The sequence below is a fragment of the Perca fluviatilis genome, chromosome 14 (genome assembly GCF_010015445.1).
Source record: "Perca fluviatilis chromosome 14, GENO_Pfluv_1.0, whole genome shotgun sequence".
Classification (NCBI taxonomy): Eukaryota; Metazoa; Chordata; class Actinopteri; order Perciformes; family Percidae; genus Perca; species Perca fluviatilis.
In genome coordinates, this window is record NC_053125.1 from 6,158,858 (window position 1) to 6,185,660 (window position 26,803).

A 26,803-nucleotide genomic window follows, 5' to 3' on the forward strand; every position below is an offset into this window, starting at 1 on the left:
ATTTCCTAAATTCTGGGATGGCTATAAAGTAATTTTTTTTTTTTTGCTGACTTTGCTGAGGGATTTATGTCGACCAAATTGTACGTGAGAAGATTATATGACACGGGCAATAGTACAGTCAAAGATATTTGACTTTTTCAGTTAAATCAAAGCATGTCAATGAACTGTACATGTGTGGCCCCTTTGAGTTTGACACCCCTGGTTTAAAAGCACCCTGCTTAAGAGCACCCCTGGAAAATAGAAATGACACAGTTCTTTCTGGGAAACGCCCTAAGAAATGAGTTCTGTAATTATCAGACTACATTAGAAGCATTAATTGTTCAACAACGCCAACAAGCCTCTCATTTCAACTGGACCCTGTTTCCACATGAGGCTCACCCATTCTACACGGGAGTCATTGGCAGCGATTATGTAACATGCGTTACGTTGCTAGGGGGTTTTGAATTACTGGACAATGAATGAAATAAGGGGACCACACTGTAAAAGGTGCTGGTCCACTGTCACACCACGGAGTCTATGTAACAGGTCCAAAAAATAGACAAAAACATTGCCAATAAATGAAGGGATCATTAAGACAAATACATTTAAATAAATCAGCCAGTGTAAAGACTACTGTATGGAGCTGGTCCTGGATCACACTCAATACTCAAATTCTACAAATAGACCGATAGATGTCAGTCTGAGTGCAAACCACTTCCTGCTAGGGAAGGTGTAGGACAACACGCAGCTGTCATCCAGTTCTGTAGTTCAGTTATAATAATAAAAAAAAACACAATTTGTAACCTTAAACCTATCAATATTACTTGTAATTACTGATTAATTTCCCCTAAATGTTTCCGATACTGAAGACGAAACCTAAGCGGGTAGAATAAAGAGATTGTAGTTCAAACCTCCCAGATGGCAACTTCTGCCTGAGCTTATTTAAAGGGCGCGGTCTGATATTGTGGGAAGTGAACTTCCCTATTTTCGGTCATACCCGGAATCACGTTTACAGCACGAGTAGTTTCAGAACACGTTTAGCTTAGCACAAAGACTGGAAGCAGTGGGGGAACTGCTAGCCTAGCTTTGTCAAGAGAGCGCCAAATCCCCTCTGTATGGAGCCCACAGCTGTCTGATTGACATGTTGTATCTTGTGTAGTGCACCGCTGTAGCAGTTGTTGGAACTACATGTTGGCCCTAACACTAGAACTACATGTTGGCCCTAAGCCTAACCCAACAGTGGCTCCCGTTCTCTTAGGGTTAGGGTTTTTCTAAGTGACCGGAACCCAGCTGACTTTGGGGACTAGCCTACTTGCTAACGAGCTACACTGTGTGGCCAACAATATGTGGACAGTGGAACATCTGACACCATGGGGCTTAATGGGCTGCTATAAGTGCGTCCACTCTTCTGGTTTCAGGCTTTCCACCGATGGGAGGGGGGGGGCATTGTCAACCAGGGGTCGATGCATAGACTGTAGGGCTGCAACTAACGCTTATTTTCATTATCAAATAATTAATTCTGATGATTCTTTTTCTCGATTAATCGTTTTGTCTATAAAGTTTCAGAAAAATGGTGAAAATTGCCCATCGCAAGCAGATATCTCTAAGTGTCTTGTTTTGTCAGTCCAAAACCCGGATATTGAGTAAAACAGAAAAGAGGCTGGAAATCTCCACATTTGAGAGGCTGAAAAAATGACTTATTATTATCAAAATAGTTGCCACCTATTTTCGTATCAAATGACTAATCGATTAGTCGACTAATCGTTGCAGCTTTAATAGACTGTGTAAGTGAGGCCATAACGTCTGGCTCGCCCCCTGGTGGCTGGCTGCAGTGTAGGTCATAAGCCCCGCCCCCTCCATGTTAGCGGACAGGACATAGGCCAAACTAAAAAGTCAAAAGTACATGTCAAATAAATGTTTCCCAAAGACGGTTTTCAGTCATTCAGGTAGTTGTTATCATGCAGATTTTTGTTCACATACTGAGAAGTTTGGTTTTTATTAGTTCTTTGATGCTATAATAACGGGGTGAAATGTCAGGATTGACAGCTGGGATTGACTCGGGATTGGTCGGGCGGGTGTATGGGTGGGACTTTGATATCGCAGCTGTACCGCCTGATCAGTACTGCGCAGACTCCAAAATTACAAGATGAGGCTGCCTGTATCTGGGAGATTTTGGCTTCAATTTTGTACAGTGCGAAGGAAGTGGAGACATGTCTCGTCAGTCTACGGTTGGACCAGGAAAGGGCCATATAGTGCACAAGGTGGAAATAGGACTGTTGCAAGGTCTATCAGATGCAGCTAGGCCAGCAGTTTTTCCCGTTATCTAACGTTCTTAGACAGATAACGTTATCGTATCTCGATGGCGAACAAATTATTTCACAAAATGTTGGACTGCTACTTTATCAAAATAAATACCAGCTACTGGATCCATCCAGCTTATTCCGTGCTCCCAGCCCTGACGCACGCAGTTAGTCTGGGGTTTCCTGATTTATATCCTACAAGAAAACAAGAGCTGCCATAAGAAAGGAAAATACAGTCAACGCCAAGTTCCAAAAGAATCTTGTAACTATAAATACACAGGAATAGGAAGGCAAGGGAAATAACCCGTGGAGGAAAATGGAACGAAGGCTTGATGGAAAAGTAAAAACCAAAACAAAATTGAAATGATGAACCAATGAAATGAACAATTCTTGTGGCTCTGCGGGGGGGGGCTTTTCTTTTCTTTCATCATGTCAGGCCAGCAGTATTATCCCTCCATCACCTTCCTCTCTCTGTCCTCTCATCACCTCCTCCTCCTCTCTGGCCAATCAGCGCTCCTCTGCTCCTCCTTCCATCACTGCGTCCACGCCGTGTTGCCTTCAGGGCACAGGGTGGATGCTCTGGCGGCTGGACAGAGGGACCAAACACTGATGTATGGGTCTCTCCAGGTCATCTGAGGATAAAACGGAGTGAAGATTCGATTATCAAACAGGTTTTTCCTTCACAGGTTTCTGTCCGAGAGTCCCAACCAGTATGATCATGTGTTTCTGCACGTTTCACCAAGTCAAATGTAAAGGTCCCATATCATGCACATTTTCAGGTTCATACCTGTATTTTGGGTTTCTACTAGAACATGTTTACATGCTTAAATGTTCAAAAAACACATTCTTTTTGTCATACTGTCTGTCTCAATATACCTATATACCTCTGTCTGAAACGCCAGCTGTCTCTTTAAGCCCCCCTCCTGAAAAAGCCCAGTCTGCTCTGATTGGTCAGTGTTTCCAGGTCTTTCGCATCTGCTTTGTCGGAGTCTCTGCACGGTCATTGCAGCCAGGGAATGACTGCAACGGCACTGTAGCACCACTTTCTACCTATGTATGTATGTATGTATGTATGTACGATGAACAACGATTATACAGTGCCTTGCAAAAGTATTCGGCCCCCTTGAACGTTTCGACCTTTTGCCACATTTCAGGCCTCAAACATAAAGATATAAAACTGTAATTTTTTGTGAAGAATCAACAACAAGTGGGTCCCAATTATGAAGTGGAACGAAATTCATTGGCTATTTCAAACTTTTTTAACAAATAAAAAACTGAAAAAGTGGGCGTGCAAAATTATTCAGCCCCTTTTACTTTCAGTGCAGCAAACTCTCTCCAGAAGTTCAGTGAGCATCTCTGAATGATCCAATGTTGACCTAAATGACTAATGATGATAAATAGAATCCAGCTGTGTGTAATCAAGTCTCCGTATAAATGCATCTGCTCTGTGATAGTCTCAGAGGTCCGTTTAAAGCGCAGAGAGCATCATGAAGAACAAGGAACACACCAGGCAGGTCCGAGATACTGTTGTGGAGAAGTTTAAAGCCGGATTTGGATACAAAAAGATTTCCCAAGCTTTAAACATCCCAAGGAGCACTGTGCAAGCGATAATATTGAAATGGAAGGAGTATCAGACCACTACAAATCTACGAGACCCGGCCGTCCCTCTAAACTTTCAGCTCATACAATGAGAAGACTGATCAGAGATGCAGCCAAGAGGCCCATGATCACTCTGGATGAACTGCAGAGATCTACAGCTGAGGTGGGAGACTCTGTCCATAGGACAACAATCAGTCGTATACTGCACAAATCTGGCCTTTATGGAAGAGTGGCAAGAAGGATAGCCATTTCTTAAAGATATCCATAAGCAAGCTTTAAAGTTTGCCAAAAGCCACCTGGGAGACACACCAAACATGTGGAAGAAGGTGCTGTGGTCAGATGAAACCAAAATCGAACTTTTTGGCAACAATGCAAAACGTTATGTTTGGCGTAAAAGCAACACAGCTCATCACCCTGAACACACCATCCCCACTGTCAAACATGGTGGTGGCAGCATCAGGTTTTGGTCTGTTTTTCTTCAGCAGGGACAGGGAAGATGGTTAAAAATTGATGGGAAGATGGATGGAGCCAAATACAGGACCATTCTGGAAGAAAACCTGATGGAGTCTGCAAAAGACCTGAGACTGGGACGGAGATTTGTCTTCCAACAAGACAATGATCCAAAAAAAGACATAAAAAAAAAATTTAAAATTTAATTTTTTACAAATAAACATATCCAGGTTTTATAATGGCCAAATTAAAAAAAGTCCAGACCTGAATCCAATCGAGAATCTATGGAAAGAACTGAAAACTGCTGTTCACAAACGCTCTCCATCCAACCTCACTGAGCTCGAGCTGTTTTGCAAGGAGGAATGGGAAATCGCAAAAAGTCAGTCTCGATGTGCAAAACTGATAGAGACATACCCCAAGCGAATTTACAGCTGTAATCGCAGCACAAAGGTGGCGCTACAAAGTATTAACTTAAGGCGCTGAATAATTTTTGCACCCAATATTTCAGTTTTTTATTGTTTTAAAAGGTTTGAAATATCCAATAAATTTCGTTCCACTTCATGATTGTGTCCCACTTGTTGTTGATTCTTCACAAAAAATTACAGTTTTATATCTTTATGTTTGAGGCCTGAAATGTGGCAAAAGGTCGAAAAGTTCAAGGGGGCCGAATACTTTCGCAAGGCACTGTATATATATATATATATATATATATATATATATTATCGTATCGTTGTGACAAGACAACTGTACGGAAGGTGTGTGCATTTCTCTGTGGATTGAACGTTTTGGTACTTTAACAGAATTTATCAATCTGTACCTTTTATAATACAAAAGACACAACTCAAATGTGTAGTTAACGTTGGCTTGTTTAAATGAAAATCCTTTTTCTCCTTAACATTTGCCGACGCTCCCCTCTGGGCTCCTGTAGTTCTGAACGGTATCAGCCCTCCCCCCTGCGCATTTGCCATAGAGATAAACAACATGGCAACAACAGGGACTAACATTAGTTCTTTTCTTAACTAGTCGTTTCATTACTTACTTAACCGTAATCTCCACCTAAATGACCGGCAGCTTGCGGTGCTCTGTACCCGGCTGACAGTCACCTATTCTCGGATAACTGAACCACCAACTACCGCTGACCTGACGGAGCACCAGAGCTGGTGTTGAGGAACTCTGTTGCGGCTCAACACATCTACTAAATGGCGCTGATACGACCCAGCTGTGACGCAGGTCTGTACTTACACAACTAGCAATCGCCGCTCTGTAGCACGGAGCTCCTCTTTGATGTTTTTTTACCACTAGTTACTGCGAAGGAGCTTGCTACAGGTATGCTACATTCACGAGACCATGGGATGTTAATGTACGTTACTCAGCAACAGGTGAAAATAGGTAGCCTGGTTGACACCAGACCCTTCTCAGTTGTAACTGAGAGTGGGTCTGGGTAGAGGTTCATTGACAGTTCATTTCCAAAGGGGCGTCACCAACGGACGCCGCTCAAATGCCACTGGGCGCATTGGATAGTCCAACTGCGCTGCGCTTCGTTAGCCGTCATGTTGAATGTAAACAAAAAGCTGCTCGCTGTCACTGCGCTATCGTCGTCGCGTAAAGCCCGCCTCAACGGTTGTGATTGGTGACTCGATTTTGGGGACATTGGAAATGAATTGAATGGGCTCTTTGCCAGACTGACTTGCAGAGCAAATCTCAAATTTGCCGGATGTTCGTCAGAGTTTACCCAGGCTACAAAATAGGGGCAAGGTTGCGCGACTAAAGTTAAAATTTATTTAACTTTTAGGCAAGGAACGAGAAGTGAATTACCTCTGTGTGAAAACAGCTTTATCTCACGCATCCGTTTTGTTGTTGTTGAATTTATAGCATAATTATATAATTTGATGAATATATAGCATAATTATATAATTTGATGAATATATAGCATAATTATATAATTTTGTAATTCTTTCAAACAATGGTAGGGAAAACACTCAAACCAATATATATTTCCACAAAATTGGCATGAATGATCATAATGGTATAAATGCCCTGTGTGTGTGTGTGTGTGTGTGTGAAAACAAAATAAAGTTAAAACTTGTTTTGAACAATTTCTTTGTCATTATTTTTAAGGGGGGGAGGGTCAATTTAAATCGTAAATTGGATTTTTTGTGAAAAAAATCAGGGATTTATATCGCCCAACCCTACATCTTGCTTTTTTTTTTTTTTACAATATGGGACCTTTAAGACTTTTTAAGACCATTATGAATGAAAATTAGGATCTACTGTATATCACGACAAAAAAACAACAACTTTGGTCTAATTTGTAGTCATAATACAGAGAATTATATTTGGACTAGCGAAAGAAACGATACTGCCCATTGCTGCTGCACCTGTATGAGACCCTCTGTAGGAGCGCCTATCTCTTTAAGCCCCCCTCCCAAAAAATCCCAGTCTGCTCTGATTGGCCAATGTGTTTCCTGGAATCTCCGCTGCACTCCAGTTTTGTTTCATTAGTTGAAGCTGGAGCTAATGCAACGTATACGAGTATATATCAGGACTTTTTAATGTGAAAAATCACCAATAAAGGCTTCCCAAATATTACACAACCGGACACGTCCCAGCAGTAAAGTGACCCGAAAATGGGGAGAAATGACCAGCATTGGCCGCCAAGATTACAGCTATGTCGCGTTAGCATGCAGCTACGTAATAGTTGGCAGCAGTTTCTACCTTCAAAAATGGCAGATAACGGTGTCTGAACCAAACACTACCCAATCGGACATGTTACAGAAAATACGGAAAAGCATAATATGTCCCCTTTAAGACCTAGATACTTTTAAGTATGCCTTTTTAAGGCATGAAACTTTGTTTTTGAAATTTTTGTTTTTACTTTATTAAACCCAGCGAAACCCTGGTTTCTGAACATCAGTGTATCAGTGCACATTTTACTCATTTGTCTATGAAAGGAAACTGCTGCCTGTAATCTGCTTGGGTGGCTTTTAAACAGTCTCAAGACTGCACAAAAGCCATTTCACATTTCACAGCATTTCCAGGGTAACGGAGCATTCTACATAATGCACGTATGTGCAAACCACCTGATGGAAATAACTTGTATGTCCCCAACCCCCTCACATTTAACACTATGCCGATTGTCTACAAAGGGGAACGGTTTGTTCACTGTCCCACAAAATTGACTCATACGACCTATGTCAAATGGGGCTGCATATCTTTGGAAATATTTCAATACTCAGGCCAATGGGACACCAGAGTAGTTTTTCATTACATTTTTTGATTGAGAAACACAAATTTTTTTTTTTTACTAAACGAAAGAAGCCAAAATAAACAAGAACTCTGCTGTAATGTTACCCTTAGAGCAAAATTAAAGTGACTTAAACGACCCCATGTCATCTTTGAGAGCGTATAATACACTGTAAAAGCCTTACCGGCTGTGTGCCTCTTGGACCGGCTCCAGCACCAACACCTTACACTCTCTCTTGGCTATTTTGTCCAGTGAGATGAGGCTGTGGCTGGGTGGCAGGTACCGGCCTCTGCCCGCTGGAGATCCTGCAGGAGGAGTGATGCTCCGATGCTCCATGGCGCTGCCGGACCTGGAGCCAGCAGAGACACTGGGTCACGCACGTGATGATAGACAGGAATGTGTAGGTCTGTCTGCGAATGTCTCCCCTGTCCAGGGTTATTATACTAAACAGAAAGCAGCATGGTGCTGCTGCAGGCTGATCCTGCGTACCTGACGTGGTGAGCCCTGGGCGGCAGCTGGTGGGAGAAGCTCTGAGAGCGGCCCAGGCTCTGTCTGTCCAGCAGCTCTCTGACTGACGATGGACAGTTCCTCAGCGGGGATCCGACCTCCGCGGTGGGGGTGGACACCGAGGCTGTGAACTGCAGCTTCAGCTTCATGTGCTGGCTCAACTACGGAGTTATCACGGAGCAGGAAAGAGACAGGCGGAGATGGGAGAGTATACACTTTGAGCATTACTGTGTATTACTGTTTTAATGTGATCTGCAGAAGCACGCGGTACCTCAAAGAGTCCAGTCCTGAGGATCTGGAAGGCCACGGTGAAGGAGAGGGTGGAGCCCTTCCTACACTGGCCCAGGTTGTTGAGAGGGGACTGGCACACCACTGCCGGGTGGGCCCTGGGATCCTGCTGGCCTCCTCTATCAGCTGATGGATGGATGGTGGTAGGAGCCAGGTGGTAGGGAAGAAGAAAACGGGATGATTAAAGACAGTGTATAGTAATATTCATGTTGTGCTGACCACTCTTTGTAACACTAATACTGTGCAAATCCACACATTACAATCACTTCCTGGGGTGTCACCATTCTCCATATCCACGATTCGATTCAATTTTCCAGTTCAAACATTTGTTTTCCAACAGGGACGTCAATGCCACAATAAGAGCCACTAGCTGACGGGAGGGTATTTTGGTAACAATTGAATGCACCATTAGTTTAACAAGATGCACCTGAAGGCACCATGGAGTCCTGTCAGAGCCCACATGCTTTACCTTTGTTCTTAGTTTCCATAACTCAGTCACGGGGCAAGGCAAAATGTTGCCACACAGTGACTTCAGGGAAGCAGGAGGATTTTCCAGTTCTGTTGTTTCTCCGTTATCTCAGACTCCTGCAGTGGCCATGGTGTCTGGAAAAGTGCAGCTGCAGGCTACCGCTAAGCTAACATTACCCTGTGTCTTTAGCTGCATGCTACCAGCCGGTAAGCTACGCTGTGTCTGTTGTTTTTCTTTTTTCTTAGGATGTGCACGAGTAGGCGATGGGTGGAGAGAGACAAAAATATTGGGTGCTGCTTTTGATTTTGACTGTGAAAATTAGTTGCTGGTGAAATGTCATTTACACAGAAGTCACATGAGTTGGTGGCCGGCACTGTGAACAGATAAGATGTTAACTCTAGAAATGAGTCACACAACACTAAATGTAATCTGATCTGCCTGTCAGAGTGATGAATACTTTTCTGTAACTCAACACTAACTTTACATTGCATTTACCTCTTTTTCTCTCTCTCTCTCTTTTCATGCCCCGAGTTGCTGCTAACACGCCCATTGCTTGCAGCGTTGGAGGTGAATCAGTATTACTAGTCCCTAGGCATGGGCCAGTTTCACGGTATTGCAGTTACTGCTTTAAAATGTATTATTTCGAAATGTCTGGGTAAAAAAAAAAAAAAAAAACCACATTATTAACCCTTGTGTTGTCTTCCCGTAGACCGTGAACTTTGTTTGCGCTTTTTCCAACGTTTTTTTCAGTGCTTTTGACACTTTTTAAAACGTTTTTGTGACTTTTTTTCAACGCTTTTTTTTTTTTTTTTATTCGTGGTCAATGAACCTAAAATCGTATAACTTCATTTTGGGCAATTTGGTTAAAAGAAACCGATATTTCTGATATAAAAAAAACTTTTAAAATGGGTCAAATTTGACCTGAGGACAACGCAAGGGTTAAAATAGTTATTCTTTTCAAACACACTGCACACTGGCAGGGAGAGGGATTTCTAAACTGAACTTTCTGCCCTTGAAAACTCATAAAAAAACCAGCTCACACCGCGGGAACGGTATGCCGGCGGTATACCTTGAAACCGGTCGGCGCCCCATGCCTACCAGTCCCCTATGAATAGGGCGTAGGAGGTTAGAAAGGGAGCCTGTGTGATGGTACAGCCTGCTACTCACCGTCAGGGTTCCAGATCAGACGGACGGCCAGGAAGTCCTGCAAGTTGTTGAGCAGGGTGTATTTTACCCAGAAGTGCTCCAGAGGCCTGACGGCACGAGGACAGGAAGCTGTCATCACCAGCCGAGGACGATCCAAGCGGATACTGGGCAGCGCGTAACAACTAGAGATGTATCTGGAGGGAAGGCAAACTAGCATTTTAATTTCCTTTTAGTATAGACCTTTATTTTACAGCAGACATTTTGACTCGTCATCATGGGCGTAAATAGCATCTAACGGTTCTCAAGAGCAATTTTTCAAGGGGAAATACTGTATAGGACATGTATACCCTGAGGAAATCCTTACTACTATTATTAGTGTAGCATGTACTACTTAAAAGGGGACCACAATCTTTTTTTCTAATCTTAACTAGGCATTTTACTGTCTAAACTTAACTGTCGCCGTCGTCCCATTTTGTCGGCTAAACTCATTGCCAGATGTACGTACATTTGCGAATGCAGCGTTAACCAGCGCCATGGCCAACCCGCAGAAAGCGCACGCTGTGATACTTGAGTTTACGTCGTATTTACCAAACCTGCAGTTCATCGGGTAATCGGCGCCTTTCTCCGCCCACTACACCGTAAATTGCGCTGTAGCAAAGCATTAAGTACTGGTGCTATGATACGGCTGTGTGCAGACTGCCATAGTCCCACTGCTGATGCTATGACTGTTTGAAATGTTCCTGATGCCGATATTTGTGATGTAGAGAGGACTTTAACAACTGCTGGTACGGGATGTGAACGCTGAGTCGGCGATTCGATGCAATCTTTGATTTCTTCCAGTAACTGTAATATTCCACGGCTCCTTAATCTGTAACGCTTAATAATTTTGTGTTCACTCAACTGAAAAAGTGTGATCCTTATGGCAAAAATCCTTTCAGCTCGTCTCCTTGGCCTACGTCTTCGTCTTGCTCGGATTGCTGCCGCCATTTCACCAGGAGCTGTATGCGAGGAAACCCACTTCCTGGTTTACACCTGCTTTTAAGAGGCGGAGAATTTTCACTGCAAAATAGAGGCGCGCTTTCACGGGCAGTTTTTGTACATACCGCGGAATACATCATTAGGCGCACTTTACGCTTCACCTCCCATCTCTTTATGGGAAACTCCCACTGTCCCCTTGACCCTCTCGCAAAGGCATATGCATGACACGGAAAAGCGTATTGAAAATATGTATTGTGATTTTTTTTTTTTGCGACAACTTTTAAAATCTTTTTCCTGGAATCAATATTTTTTGTGGAAGAAAACAACTAGTTCTTAGAAATGTCTCATGATATATTGTCTCTAAAAGTGTATTATTCATTTTTGTTTTTGTTAAAGAAGGAAAAGACTATAATACTTACTAGAATCGCAATATAAATCGTATCCGCACCCATGAATCATGAAAGACTCGAATTGGGACAAAATCATACCGTCCCAGCCCTATTATTTAATACTGATATTTTTATTTTTTTAGAGCGGGACAAACCCTCGATCCCTCCACGATTTCCGCTTATGCTTGCTTAAAAGCCTAAGCGGAGCAAATGTCGTTAGCTAGCTCACCAAAATGGAGGACAGTCATTTTTAATCAATCATTTATGATCACTTATCACTTGCACCTGTGTTCTTTTCCTGCTTTGACATGTTCATTAAATGAACGTGTCACCCTTTAATCCTAAACATGATCATTGTACTACATTGTTTTCACAGCACTCTCACTGCATAACATTCTAGTAAAAACCTGCCAAGTGGCTGCATTCCAAGTAGTACAGTCACTTACCTTGTTAGAGGCAGTGTCGGAGTGTACCACTGTAACACAGCCACCAACGGGACTTCCAAACCCTACAGAAATATATACATGTATTAGTTCATGTGGAAAAACTAAAACTATTAGAAACACATGAGTGGGCCACGTTGTGCCCTGGGTGACAAGTTCCTCCATCACCAACACACACACTGTAGATTGTTCTGACTCGATCCCACACACACACACACACACACACACACACACACACACACACACACACACACACACACACACACACACACACACACACACACACACACACACACACACACACACACACACACACACACCATCCTGCTGACACAAATACTCACTAGAGCAGCAAATTTGGATTAATCCGCTGCTGAAAATAGTCCCCAACATGCCACATTCGCTTGTAACATTTGTGAAAAACTACAATGTCCGGATGTAGAAATTAAAAGATACTGTGTAACAAAAAGGTGACCTATAGAGTAAACAATACACATACACAAACATAATTACAGACAGTCAGACTATATATAAAGTAGTTATGTTAAATGTTGGTGGTGATTGAAGATTGAATGTACAAATTGTTAAAAAAAGGTCCGACATTATGCTCATTTTCCAGTTCATACTTGTATTTTTTTCTACTAGAAAAGAAAAAAGATGAGGTGTTGACCTCATTGAGGCCGAACGATTTAATAAAAGGAAAGAAATGATGGAAGCTGCCTCCGTCGTGTCTCTTCACCTCACTGGAGTCCTCCTCTGCTGTGTCCTGTAGCTGCAGCTGGAACAGGAAGTTCTGCTCCTCCAGGGCGCTGAGCATGCTGGGTAAACGCGACGACTCGCTGTCCATCCGATAGAATGAAGCCACTGTGACCTCAGCTGATTGGTGGCTTTAGTGAGAAGTGGAAACAAACAGGTGTTTGTGAGGAGACTTTAAAGGGTAACTACCATTTTTTTTTTTCCCAACCTGGACCCTATGTTCCTATGTATTTGTGTCTAAGTGACTGATGGGAACAACAATCTTTGACATTGGTCTAGTAGTAAGCGAGATCGCTGCAGCGGTGAAACAAGCTCCAATTTAAGCTACAAGTTAACAGAGTCAATTGTTAATTAATTGTCCAGCTTGTATTTACCTTCACGAAAGTGCTTGTTTTACCACTCATAGGCTCAGATTAATATTCTAAGTATTAACATATAAGTAATAACTTTATGGAAAGGATCCCTTCAAAGATAGACCTTTAAAACCCCTTTGAGACCTTTCTGTTTAACCAGAAACAGCTCTGAAGTCACTAGCTAAACCCACCAGACTCCATTTAAAATAACTACACTTTTAGTGTGTATAGACCCAACATATTTCCACATGTAAATCGGTAAACTATGTGTTTATTTCAACCAAAACTAGAGGTGTGATGGTTGGAAAAGTGGAAAGACGACCCAAAACAGCTTTTCATAATTTTATTTTGTTTCTGTCGACTTTGACTGAAGTGTATTTTACGATGCTGAAATGACTGTTTATTTACATGGAGTCTGGTGGGTTTGGAGAACATAATTTCGCGGATGTTTCTATGTTTAAAAAAGGATCTTACTCTTCAACAGAAAGGTCGACCTCCTTAGAAATCCTTTCCATAATGTTGTCGGACACTGAGGGCCTGATTTACTAACACTAGCGCAGTTTGCGCTACGTCTGTTTATGAGAGTTCGGTAATAGCGCACGCTATGCTTCCACAGTTTGCGTAGTATTTATCAACCCTGACACCCATCAGGCAATCAGCGTCTTTCTCCGCCACTATACCGTAAAATTGCGCTGTAGCAAAGCGGTACTGGTGTGCTATGGCTAGTGGAGTGCAGACTGCGATATTCCCACTGCTGATGCTAGGACTGTTTGAAATGATCCTGATGCCAATATTTGTAATGTAGCGAGGAGTTTAACAACTGCTGGAATGGGATGTGAACGCTGAGTGGGAGATTCAGTTTCATCTTTGATTTCTTCCAGTAACTCTAATATTGCATGGCTGCTTGATCTGTAACGCTAAATGATGTTGTGTTCACTGACAAAGTGTGATTCTTGTGTTAAAAATATTTTCAGCCTCGCCTATGTCTTCGTCTTGCTCAAATTACTGTTGCCATTTCACCAGCGGCATATAAAGGTCTACGAGGAAACTTGACTGCGGCTGGTTTAGACCTGCTTTAAGCAAGTGGGAGAATTTCCCCGCAGAATAGAGGCGTCTTACTGACAGTCTTTGTACAAGTACCCGAATATATAATTAGGGGCACTTTTCGCTATCCTCCCACCTTTTGGGTGGAACTCCCACTTTCCCCACGACCCTCCCAAGAACGCATATTGAAAGCGCAACTTGTCTCTTCTCGCTCATGTGGCAGACAATCTGCGATTTTACCCAAGTGCGCCCTGTTTGTAAATATGCCGTATCGCTTACGTCCGTCTTTGCGACCAATTAGCGCCTGGAAACAGGCGCAAACGGCTTGATAAATCTAGCCCTTAGAATATTAATCTGAGCCGTAGGTAAATACAAGCTATTAGTTCATGACTTTTCCTAAAATGGGTTTATTAAACATCTAGTGAGTTATGGGGGATGTGGTATGAAAAGAAAATGAAAATATGATCATTTATACCTAAAACCGCCAGCGGGTAGTTTTTACCCCTACATAAAAAGCGCTGCATATTGCTGCGCACAGCATTCAACAACACGGCCGGTTGCCTAGCAACATGTGTTGTTTAAACATCTTTTGACAGGGCAGCTGCCACATCACAAGCTAGATTTGGACATGAGGGAGGAGGTCATATAGCAGTTTCTAACGTTAGCCTACTGCTAACTAATTACAAATATTGAATCATATTTATTCCTTAGTGTCGGCTCAACCATTACGGGACGGAACGGTCTACTGTGTGTGTTTGATCTGTAAAGGCCATAAACTGACTCTTATATTATATATTATAGTTACTTTGTCAAGTCGTGCTTATTGTAAAGCTGAAGCTTTTTCGGCAGCGGGTAAATATTACCCCCTGGGCGGTTTTAGGACTAAAAGGAATGCTGGCCTTTCTAGTGCTGAAGAACCCACTCAGTTCCTGATGGAGTACTCCTTTAATATCAAACCGCGTGGGCTGTAGTTTCTAGCACTGCAGTGACAGCAGAATGTGGGAATGTTCAGTAATGTATAAACATTGGGCATCAGCCCAGCTGGTTATTTGTGTGTGTGTGTGTGTGTGTGTGTGTGTGTGTGTGTGTGTGTGTGTGTGTGTGTGTGTGTGTGTGTGTGTGTGTGTGTGTGTGTGTGTGTGTGTATACAGTACATAGACTAACAGCTCCCCTGCTCCTGGACAGTAGAGTATACAGTACATTATAGTGGTCTTACCAGACGTTGTCGACTATGAGAACTGAACCATCTGGCATCATGGGGAGGTAGGACAGGTTATAGTTAGGAAGGATCTTCACATCTCTGACACACACCTCATCCTGAGAGCTGCAGTTCAACACTGAGGACAGAGGGGAGAGGATCTTTAAAGGTGTGCGTGTGTGTCTAATCGCAATTATTTTACATAATCACCGTTTCTTTGTTTAACTGCATTAATTGCTAACATTAGCCAAGGTCCTTAGGGTTATGACTGTTGATGGTAATTGTCAATTTCATGTTCAAAAATACAATGTTTTTATGATAATAAAGAGGCGTGGTTTACTTCGTAGGCTGTGTATTTGTGTTACAACATTATCTGGGTCACATAACAGCGATATAACCAAAAGACATATCCTGGGATTCATGCAAAACTTGAAATTGTCTGAAAAAGTAATATACTTTTTATTTATTTTTTTTGACTGAAAGAGACAATTATATTGTTAGTCGCAATTACATCGGAGACAATTATTGTACAGTAACATTTGGAAACGTTACAGCTCTAGTGTTTGTGCGTGCTGCTGGTCTACCTTTAAGGACGGTCAGGTGTTTTCCAGAGACAGCCATGTGCTGAAACTGGACACTGGGTGGTGGGAGAACATGCACGGTGGTGCTGACTGGCAATGGAAACACACACACACACACACACACACACACCAGTTAAAACCAGGCACTTTACATCGGATTTTGTAACACATTCCCCAGAATTCTGTAGTACAAAGCCATTCTAAAATGAAGTATTGTGGTGCTGCAGAGAAGTCCAGGGCCTACAAATCCTATCCTACAGACTAAAGGAAAACCTCTTTCTTTGGTATAGATCCTCGCAAAAAGAACTCACACTTTAACCTTTTTTTATATATATTTTTCAATGAAAATGAGAATAATGATACAAAAATGATCATTCCCTCCAATATCGTGAATCATATCGCAATGTCAAAATAATCGCAATTAGATATTTTCCTCATATCGTGCAGCCCTAAAAGTGACGTCAATTAAATATGACGTGCGGCACAGCTGCATCGCCTGTTCATATTTTGGACACACGCTGTACTTTAGGATCTCTGTCAGAGGAGCAGGAGTGTTTATGACAACATGTGGCACAGTGAATCCTTAGAATTAAAGCGTGACTCATGCTTCTGCGGAGACACAGCCTATGTAAGTGGCCTGAAGTTTATCCTTGTGCGTTGGTGTCTGCATCGATCTCTTTAAGAGAATAGCAGGGAGTGTGTGGTAGAGCGAGTGAGAGAGTGACGGTGCTTATCTTCAGAGCGAGTAGCGACTCTAGAGTCATAGTGAGAGAAACAAAGTGTCTCCCCTGTTCTTTCTGACCACGGTGGGAAATCTGGAGCAGGAAAAGTTAACCCTCTCCTTGACTTCATGTTGTTTATGGAGAAAGAGAACCAGGAAATGAGTCGGAGGGGGGGGGGGGAATGCAACGCTACCAACCCACGGCCGAGAGGACCAATCACAGTTGTTGCGGTCTGCGTCAACGCGACGTGTCGATACATTTTTCGAGAGGTGCACGTCCAGAGTTTCTGCAGGTTCCACCAAGTCATATTTAAGACTTTTTAAGACCATTATGAATGAAATTTAAGACCTTTATCACAACATCAACTGAGCCCTAAATTCAGGTTTTTCAAGCCAAGCATCGCTGAACTTGCACTTCCTCATACCTAAAGAATAAAGTCTGTTTCATGTCTGTGGTACAACCAAAGAGAGACTCGCACCAAGAAGACGAAAGCTGACCGACTGCAATATAAGTCGCATGTTGGTCTCATTTGTAGTCCTAATACAGCAAAATTATATTTGGACTAGCGACAGAAAGAACTACAACTCCACGGAATTAAAAAAGAAAGAGCATTAGAGGTTGCGTAGACGTAGGAAAATTAAGACCTGTTTAAAATTATTTAAGACCTAGAACACAATACATCAGCAAATGTAAGACTTTTTAAGGCCTAAAATTTAGATTTTCAAATTTGAGACTTTTTAAGACCCTGCAGAGCTCGTGTCTGGTGTTGAGGGAAACCGAGTGAGTGTACCCTGTGCCTTGAAGGTGTTGAGGTCCTGCCTGAAGGTGTGTATTGGACTCCGGAGCTGCAGGAGAGTCAGGTAGCCATGTTCCCTCACCTCCGCCTTCTCATCCTCCGGCCTCCACACGGTCACTACGATCTGAGGCAGACAAAATACAAAAGTTTGGGTGATCATTTTGCTAAATTTGTCTTCCTAATACGTTAGCCTCATGTGGAGGTTTCCGACCGGTCTAATGTGCAACATCGCCACCAACAGTCTCACACAAACCACAGACGTCAAAGTAGAGCTGCAAAGGTTCATCCATTAGTTGTCAAATATTCAATTAATCACCAACTATTTTGATAAACTCTCTGATTCCAGCTTCTTAAATGTGAATATTGTTCTAGTTTCTTCTCTCCTCTGTGACAGTAAGCTGAATATCTTGGAGTTGTGGACAAAGCAAGACATTTGAGGACGTCATCTTGGGCTTTGGGAAACACTGATCTAGGGCTGCACGATTATGGCCAAAATGATATTGAGATCACGATTAATTATCACGATTATTTGTTGATTTTAACCAAAACAAATTTTATTGTCACATAGGCTAATTATAACTGCTTTTACATCCATATTGTGCTACATTCCTCCTTTATTGAAGGATACTGTGAATGAGTATGGCATTTCAGCTGTTGTGCGACCGCATTCCATACATGCACGTTTGCCGTAAGGTATCTACCTAACGAAATAGCAACGCGGATTTCGGTGTCTTAGCTACATGTCTGCGTTGCGCTCTGATGCTCCGAAACCCACGTTAGAGGCAACATAAACGTCGCTGCATGTCACACTAGTAAACACTAATAACACGTTAGACAGCAGGTAACGTTAGCCTACCATTAGCTAGCTACAGTAAACACTAATAACACGCTACACAGCAGGTAACGTTAGCCTACCATTAGCTAGCTACAGTAAACACTAATAACACGTTACACAGCAGGTAACGTTAGCCTACCATTAGCTAGCTACAGTAAACACTAATAACACGTTACACAGCAGGTAACGTTAGCCTACCATTAGCTAGCTACAGTAAACACTAATAACACGTTACACAGCAGGTGACTTTAGCCTACCATTAGCTAGCTACAGTAAATACATAAAACGAAACACGTTACAATGCAGGTGACTTTAGCCGAAAAAAAGCTAAACGGTGTGACTGTATTTCACTATAGTGGATTCCAACAGCGGGACGTCAAACAGTCTGCTGCTAAAGCTATGATCTAATAGACACAAACTAGCACTGGTCACTGCTGTTGTCTGAAAAACAAAACAGACAGGACAAAATGTTGCGTTTACTGGTAAACTCGTAAACACTGTGACCGGCTTATGATGACCGACTGCTACCCGTTGTGGAATTTTCCTCACATTACTCTGTCCTCTGTGACTGTCTACATCTAAAAACTCAGCTGCGCGGTGCAGGGAACAACTCTGATTGGCTCATGGAGGTACGTGATCAGACAGTGGTTTGTGGAGCGCTAGATTGGCTTTGCAAAAACTTTGGTAAGGAGCGTTCTATGAACGGAATGACGCATTTTAAATATCGCTCGATCACGTAAATTTGATCGTGGGAAGTCAAAATCGTGATCGTGATTAAAATTCGATTAATTGTGCAGCCCTACACTGATCCACATTTTATAGACCCAACAACTATTCGGTTAATCGAGGAAATAATCGACGATGAAAATTATCGTTAGCTGCAGCCCTACATCTAAGGAATAGTCCCCACAGTAGAAACGGTTAATAGATTGATATTGTCTTGCAGTACGTTCAGCCCCATTTGTCTGCATGCAGATGTGTCTGACCTTGGCTGTAAGCGTGTTGACTGGCAGCTTGTCCAACGAGACGGTGAGACAGAAGACAACCTGGTCGTCCAACACCAGAGCAGCCTGCAGGAGGACACGCAGACACGAGACAAGATGTTAGAGGTTAAAAGACAGAGACTCTGTTTTGGAGGACAATATGTGAAATACAGTCTCATACAGATCAATAACAAGCAGGTATAGGGCAACGCCTTACAATTCCTGTCATCTTCGGTTAATGAACTACTAGTCTCCCATTGCCAGACCCTCCTCCACAGCGCTGCAGAGGAGGGTCTGGCTAGTCCACACAGCATCTCGGGATGGAAGAGAATGGTTTATTGGCATTTCTTTAAACCAATCACGTGTACGTTCAAAGGTTGTTTTAGTTGTGCAACAGAAAACTCCGATTGGACAGATAGTCTAGCTAGCTGTCTGGATTTACCCTGCAGAGATCTGAGGAGCAGTTAACCATAGTCCTCAAAAAAATCCACCAGAGGTTAGAATTACAACACAAAGAAAGCGTTAGGTTACGTAAATCCGGTCGGAAAAAAGGACGTTCTGCGGAATTTCCGGCAGCACCTGAACAATCCCGGAAGTGGAAGGTTGTGGATAGAGACTAGACCAGGGGTGTCAAACTCAATTTCACTAAGGGCCTCACTGAAAAATGATAATCACATCTAGGGCCAGACATGTATACATTTATTGACATGGTTTTATTTCATCGAAAAAGTAAAATATCTTTGACTGTATTATTGTGTGTCTCATATAGTCTTCTCACTCACAGTTTGGTTGACATAAAGCCTTAAAAAAAGTTCCTCAGCCATCATAGAATTTGGCAAATCAAGCACAACAATGAATACATTTTTAAAAGGAGCTCCCACACAGCTGACTCACAACAACCTGACTCACAGGCCTGAATATGTAAACTCTCTGATTCTGTGGGAATTTTTGAATCACGAAGTCAGCAAATCTGCCAAATTGTCACGTAAACAGTTCCTGATTTATTGTGAACCAAAATGGATGTGCTGGCCGGATCAAAATTTGTGAGGGGCCGTCCACTCATAGTCTAATAAGCACGGTGTCTGTCCCCCGGCTCAGATCGGTTAAATCAAAGGTAAACAAAAGATGCGCTATACTTAACAACCTAATTGGAATTAAAACTACTGCAATAGAACAAAATAGGAAAATTAGATGTGGACTATTAAATATTAGATCTCTGTCTTCTAAAGCAGTATTGGTAAACGAGTTGATATCAGATAATAAAATTGATTTATTTTGTCTTACTGAAACCTGGCTGGGCCATGAAGACTATGTTAGTCTAAATGAAGCCACTCCTCCCAGCCATATTAATACTCAAATTCCTAGAGGCTCAGGCCGAGGAGGGGGAGTTGCAGCCATCTTTGATGCAAGCCTGTTAATTACTCCTAAACCTAAATTACATTATAACTCATTTGAAAGTCTTGTTCTTAATCTTCAACATCCAAAATGGAAAACATTACAGCCAATTATATTCGTTGTTATTTACAGGGCTCCAGGTCCGTATTCTGAATTTTTATCTGAATTCTCAGAGTTTTTATCATGTTTAGTCCTTAAATCAGACCAAGTACTTCTTGTAGGTGATTTTAATATCCATGTGGACGTTGACAATGACAGCCTTAGTACTGCTTTCAACTCATTACTGGATTCAATCGGTTTCAGTCAGAGTGTGCACAAGGCGACGCACTGTTTTAACCACACCCTCGACCTTGTGCTGGCATATGGTATTGAAATTGAGGATTTAATAATATTTTCCGGAAATTCGGTATTATCAGATCATTCTTTAATCACTTTCGAATTCTTACTACCTGATTATATTAAATTAGATAAAAGCTCCTACACCAGATGCTTATCTGACAGTGCTATAGCTAAATTTAAAGAAGATATTCCAACAGCATTCGACTCTATGTCATGCCTTAACATAACAGAGGACCTGTATGTTAACCTCAGTCCCTCTCAAATTGATGCATTTGTAGACGGTGTTACGACATGCCTCTGACGGCGACCTTAGACTCCGTGGCTCCCCTGAAAAAGAAGATGATGAAGCAAAGGAAACTAGCACCTTGGTATAACTCCCAAACTCCGCAGAATTAAAACAAATCTCGCCCCTCAGATCGCCGAGGTGGCAGGCGTTCCACCAAGGTGGAAGAATCTCGTTTGGATTGGCAAGAAAGTCTCAAAACCCTATAGGAAGGCCCTAAGAAAGGCCAGATCAGACTATTACTCATCACTAATAGAAGAAAACAAGAACAACCCAAGGTTTCTTTTCAGCACTGGCTATCTGTCAGCACCCAGGCTGACAGATAGCCACAGCTCTACTGAGCCATCTATTCCTCTAGCTCTGAGTAGTGATGACTTCATGAGCTTCTTCAATGATAAAATTACAACAATTAGAGATAAAATTCATCACCTTTTACACTCAACTTCTAAGACGGTTACAATTCAGCGCGGCAAAGTAGTTAGAAATAAAGACTAGTCTCGACATATACTTAGACTGCTTTTATCCTATAGACCTTCAACAATTAATGTTAAAGATATCCTCAGCTAAGCCATCTACCTGTCTCTTGGACCCCATCCCAACGAGACTACTCAAAGAAGCATTACCTGTGGTTGACACCTCATTACTAGATATGATCAATATGTCTCTATTAACAGGTTATGTACCACAGTCATTTAAAGTAGCTGTGATAAAACCTCTTCTGAAAAAACCCACCCTGGATCCTGAGGTCTTAGCAAACTATAGACCTATATCTAACCTTCCCTTTCTATCCAAGATCCTTGAGAAGGTGGTTGCTAATCAGTTATGTGATTTTCTACATAGCAATAGTTTATTTGATGACTTTCAATCAGGATTTAGAAAGAATCATAGCACAGAGACGAGATTACTAACGACCTTTTAACTGCTGCAGACAAAGGTCTTGTCTCCATTCTTGTTTTACTAGATCTTAGTGCTGCATTTGACACAATTGACCATTCAATCCTGTTACAGAGATTGGAACACTTGGTTGGCATTAAAGGAATTGCTCTGAGTTGGTTTAGGTCCTATTTCTCTGATCGATCTCAATTTGTGAATGTTAATGATAAATGCACGCTAAAGTTAGCCATGGGGTTCCTCAAGGCTCAGTGCTTGGACCAATTCTATTCTCCTTATATATGCTTCCTCTAGGCAATATTATTAGAAAACACTCAATTAACTTTCACTGTTATGCGGATGACACCCAATTATACTTGTCAATCAAACCAGACGAAACCAGTCAGCTAGCTAAATTTCAAGCGTGCATTAAGGATATAAAATCCTGGATGACCTATAATTTTCTGATGTTAAACCCTAACAAAACTGAAGTTATTGTGCTGGGCCCTAAACACCTCCAAACTTCATTATCTAGAGATATAGCTACTCTGGATGGTGTTGCCCTGGCCTCCAGCACCACTGTTAGAAATTTAGGAGTTATCTTTGATCAGGATATATCCTTTAATGCCAATCTAAAACAAACCTCAAGAACAGCCTTTTTTCATCTTCGTAACATTGCCAAAATTAGGAATATCCTGTCTCAAAAACGACGCTGAAAAACTAGTCCATGCATTTGTTACTTCCAGGCTGGACTATTGTAATTCCCTACTGTCAGGTTGCTCAAATAAGTCTCTTAAGACTCTCCAGCTGATCCAGAATGCTGCAGCGTGTTCTCACAAGAACTAAGAAAAGAGATCATATTTCTCCTGTATTAGCTTCTCTGCATTGGCTTCCTGTTGAATCCAGGATTGAGTTTAAAGTCCTTCTCTTGACCTACAAAGCTCTAAATGGTCTAGCACCATCATATCTAGAAGAGCTCCTAATACCCTATTGTCCTACTAGAGCACTGCGCTCCCAGAATGCAGAGTTACTGGTGGTACCTAGAGTCTCTAAAAGTAGAATGGGAGCTAGAGCCTTCAGTTATCAGGCTCCTCTCCTATGGAACCAGCTCCCGATCTGGGTTGGGGGCAGAAACTGTCACCTCATTCAACAAATGAACTTAAAACTCTCCTATTTGACAAAGCTTATAGTTAGGGAGTGAGGAGTTGCAGTGTTCCCCTAACTGGCCCAACTGCTTCTCTTCATAATTGTTAGATTAATAATACATAACAAAGTAGAGGGAGGCAGGCCAGCCAAGCCAGATCCGGCAGGGGGAGAGTTCTAAGCCCGAAAACGCTACCTCTCCTTATGACCTGTCTCTCTTAGTTACCTGTTATAGTTACGCTGTTATAGCTGTTATCCTTTGACACACTGAGCTGCTCTCTCCTCTCCCTTTCTATTACTATTACTATTACTATTACTATTTGTGTGCAGCCCGTCCCAGAAATGCTTATTACTAATCCTAGCTTCTGTGGAGTTTACTCCCCGGAGTCTTATGCTTTTTTTTTCCCCCAGCGTATTTCCTTGGAGAACGTTGGCACCAAGATCCTGGTGTAGCTGTCGCGTGGTGTCATGCTGCACTCCCTGCTGAGCTCAGCGATGCCCTGCAATGTCATGCTGCGTCCTGCTGAACCCTGCAGCTTCCCGCTACATCCAGTCACTGTTCCATTATTAATGTGACTACTATCGCCACTGTTCATCACACCCCCAACCGGCTCGTCAGACACCGCCTACCAAGAGCCTGGGTCTGTCCGAGGTTTCTTCCCAAGAGGGAGTTTTTCCTCGCCACTGTTGCACTGCTTGCTCTTGAGGGAATTACTGGAATTGTTGGAATTGTTGGGGCTTTGTAAATTATAGAGTGTGGTCTAGCCCTACTCTATCTGTAAAGTGTCTCGAGATAACTTATGTTATGATTTGATACTATAAATAAAATTGAATTGAATTGAATTGTTTGGCAACAATTTTGTTGGCAGACAAAACTGAGGTTCTGTATCTGTACCCAGCCGCGTACAGTCCCTGTTGCCAGCAGCAAATTGTGTAACTCCGCTGCAAGCCTGTCAGTGTCACCCGTGACATCTTCAGTAGCTGGAGATGTGAAGCTGGTTTAAAGCCCCTGAAGACATGACTGCACTGTCAAGTCTGGACACATCTGGAGCACAAAGACTGCTGCAACAGGCAGCCACAAAGGTCGCTTTGCCTCAGAGAGAATCACATCAAACTGAAGAATAAAGGTCAGAGTAGAAAGGAAGTGTATAAATGACTGTGGTTTGGTTACTCCTCAACCCAGGAAATAGGTAAAGGTCACTTCTTGTTACACTGAAGGTAGGTCAGTGTAATGGTTTGGTATAAAGTCAAAATGTCCTCCCAACACATTTACTAGGAGTGGGGAAAATAATCTCAAATCGTATGTATTAGGGGTGCACGATTCAGAAAATGTCACGATTCAATATTGATTTTCAGGCTCAAGATTCGATTCAGAATCGATTTTCGATTCAAAAAACGATTCTCGATTTAAAAAACACTTCACGGTATGTGAATGTAGTTACTTTTCCCATGAGATTGCAGTAGACATACAATTAAAAAGAAAAAAAAATAATCAATTTTTGGAATTCTATGAATCGATTTTGAATCGGTAGAGCTTGAAGCGCGATTCGAAAGTGAATCGATTTTTTTGCACACCCCTAGTATGTACTGTGATTTATTTTTTGCGACTGTTTTTAAAACAGATTCTTTTCCCTAGAATCAATATTTTTGATTTATTTTTTTAACCAATGATTATTATTATGAATATTTCTGTTTGTACGATACCGCCGATGGCGACTACATCATATCCGTTTCCAGGAAAACAGAGCGAAAGCAGAAAAGCCATGTTATGTACTTCATTACAAATGAAATAAATGTGTGATGTGCATTCTTCTTAGAAAACAATTCGTTTCTAGAAATGTCTTATCTTATATTGTCTCTAGAAGTGTATTATTCAACTTTTGTTTTTGTTAAAGGACAAGAAAATCGCAATACTCGATACTATCGAATCGCATTACTTCTAGAATCACAGTAAATGAAAATCGCAATACAAATCCGGCATCCATGTATCGTGAAAGAAATGAATCGGCCCAAAAGCATAACGTCCCGGCCCTAACATTTACAAGTAGGGCTGGGTCCCGATGTCAATACTCTTTAGTATTCAGTAGTCAGATTGCCTCTGAAGTATCGAGTATCGAAAAATGCCTCGTCATTCAATACCTAAGGAGTAAATCTCATCAGCGTCAGCGAGCCAATCAGCATGCTTCTACCAAGATCTAATAATGTTTGTGATTGGCTGTCTAACGTCACACGTTGTAGAGACATGCTGGAAAAACTCTACGTTACACACAGATACCCTGTTTACACGTACATGGTTATTTAGAAAAACTGAGACATTTCTCTTCGTTTGTGCCCTTCGTTTACACGCAAACAGAGAATTCGCCTCTGAAAACGAGTCTTTCTAAAACCCTCCGGCCACGAGTGGAGAATTTGAAAAACTTCTTTTGCACGTTTGCATGTAAACTGAGCCAAACGGAGGTTTACGCCGAGGAAGAGAAGAGAGAGGAAGTGATGCGTTGCTGCTGTTGCTATTTTCGGGATTCTAATTGGCTAACGTGGGCTTGAGCTTCTGTTACACTGCCACCTACAGGTTTGGCATGCTCTTGCATCTATACACAGGTAACACTTTTCTGAAAACTGACAGCTGTGCACGATGTTATTTATGAAAACGGAGATGTCTGTTTATGAAAATAGCCGGCCACGTGTAAACAGCAGAGACAGGGCTCACCTAGTAGGAGCTGAAAAATAAATAAGAAGATTTGTACCGCAATGTTGTAATTTATTTTTGTTCAATAAAATTGGTATCGAAAAAAGTATCGTTAAGAAACCGGTATCAAAGTCACATTACCGGACATTTTTGAACGATACACAGCCCTATTTACAAGTCATTGTTTTGCCCTAATACGGACTTCAGGCTTTTAGATAGTAGCCTAGAGCAAACCCCCTTTCCTTACCTAACCTTTCTTAATTACTCGAACTTTTATCCTTCTTACCTTCACCGGTTCCCTCCCATCCCTGGCCGAGCTGTTGTGAATGAGATGCGGGCTGCACTGTATGAAAGTCCGGTTATTGTCCGGCGGCTTTTTTCCTCCAGACTCCCTCTCTTCGGGCTCCTCTTCCCCGTCGTCCTCGCTGCAGGTGCTGCGGATATCGGCTTGGTACTCGCTGGGTCTCTGCTGCCGGCTTTCGGCGACGCACACACTGGCCAGAGCACACAGAGAACCCGCCAGGTCCTTCCAAGGTAAACCGCCGGAGCTGTCATCCCTCCCCACCGCCGTGTTCCGAGACCGCAGGACCAGCAGGAACTGGACTATCTCCCCCAGGTAGACGTGCTTTCGCCGCGGAAGAGTTGTGTACTCCGCCGGGTCTGACAAACTCGATATTGGAGCGGCGGGAAAATACATGAAATACTCGCATTGTGACTCCATCATTACAAGTGTAAAGTAACTAGGTTAACATACGCTGTTGTGTTAACCATCTGCCGCAGTGTAAACAAAGCGAGCCTGAAGTACCCACGGTCTTTTCATGTATAGTTAAAAAAAAAAAAAAAAAGTCTAGTGTGTCAAAAAACTGTCTAACTAAAACAGTCGAGTACTTTGACTACCGTAAACGGGACAATAAAAGTAACGTCCAAACATATCCATCTTCGCCGCTTCCGTTTAGCAATACAATCAACAGGACGGCTAATCCAAACAGAGCTTTCTCTCTAGACCAAACTAATCAATCAGCAGAAG

At 42.3% G+C, this 26,803-nt stretch overlaps 2 protein-coding genes across 3 annotated transcripts in view; both read right to left on the minus strand.

Annotated features, from left to right (window-relative positions):
• trappc14 (trafficking protein particle complex subunit 14) lies at positions 1–26,767 on the minus strand. 2 transcript variants are annotated; one of them, XM_039823010.1, is made up of 12 exons: positions 26,063–26,767; positions 19,064–19,147; positions 17,237–17,366; positions 15,728–15,814; positions 15,162–15,282; positions 12,532–12,679; positions 11,796–11,857; positions 10,004–10,176; positions 8,351–8,493; positions 8,062–8,240; positions 7,757–7,921; positions 1–2,911 (listed from the first exon to the last, which is right to left on the minus strand). In XM_039823010.1, the coding sequence occupies exons 1-12, from the start codon at positions 26,498–26,500 to the stop codon at positions 2,908–2,910; spliced, it is 1,734 nt and encodes a 577-aa protein (XP_039678944.1). In that variant the 5' UTR covers positions 26,501–26,767; the 3' UTR covers positions 1–2,907. The 2 variants fall into 2 exon arrangements, with proteins under 2 accessions (XP_039678944.1, XP_039678945.1); XM_039823011.1 differs by lacking the exon at positions 26,063–26,767 and adding an exon at positions 19,278–19,352.
• The window catches only part of gal3st4 (galactose-3-O-sulfotransferase 4), a 42,340-nt gene continuing 34,600 nt past the window's right edge, over positions 19,064–26,803 (minus strand). Inside the window, exon 5 of the mRNA XM_039823013.1 lies at positions 19,064–19,147. The gene's annotated coding sequence lies outside the window, so the exon portion shown is untranslated. The remainder of the gene's footprint in view (positions 19,148–26,803) is intronic.

Coding starts and splice junctions, on each gene's coding strand:
- trappc14 (XM_039823010.1), bottom strand. CDS start 26,500: ATGATGGAGTCACAATGCGAGTATTTCATGTATTTTCCCGCCGCTCCA. Junction 11,858..12,531: donor CAGAGGAGGACTCCAGTGAG/GTGAAGAGACAC, acceptor ATATTTCTGTAG/GGTTTGGAAGTCCCGTTGGT. Junction 8,241..8,350: donor TCAGGACTGGACTCTTTGAG/GTACCGCGTGCT, acceptor ATAACTCCGTAG/TTGAGCCAGCACATGAAGCT.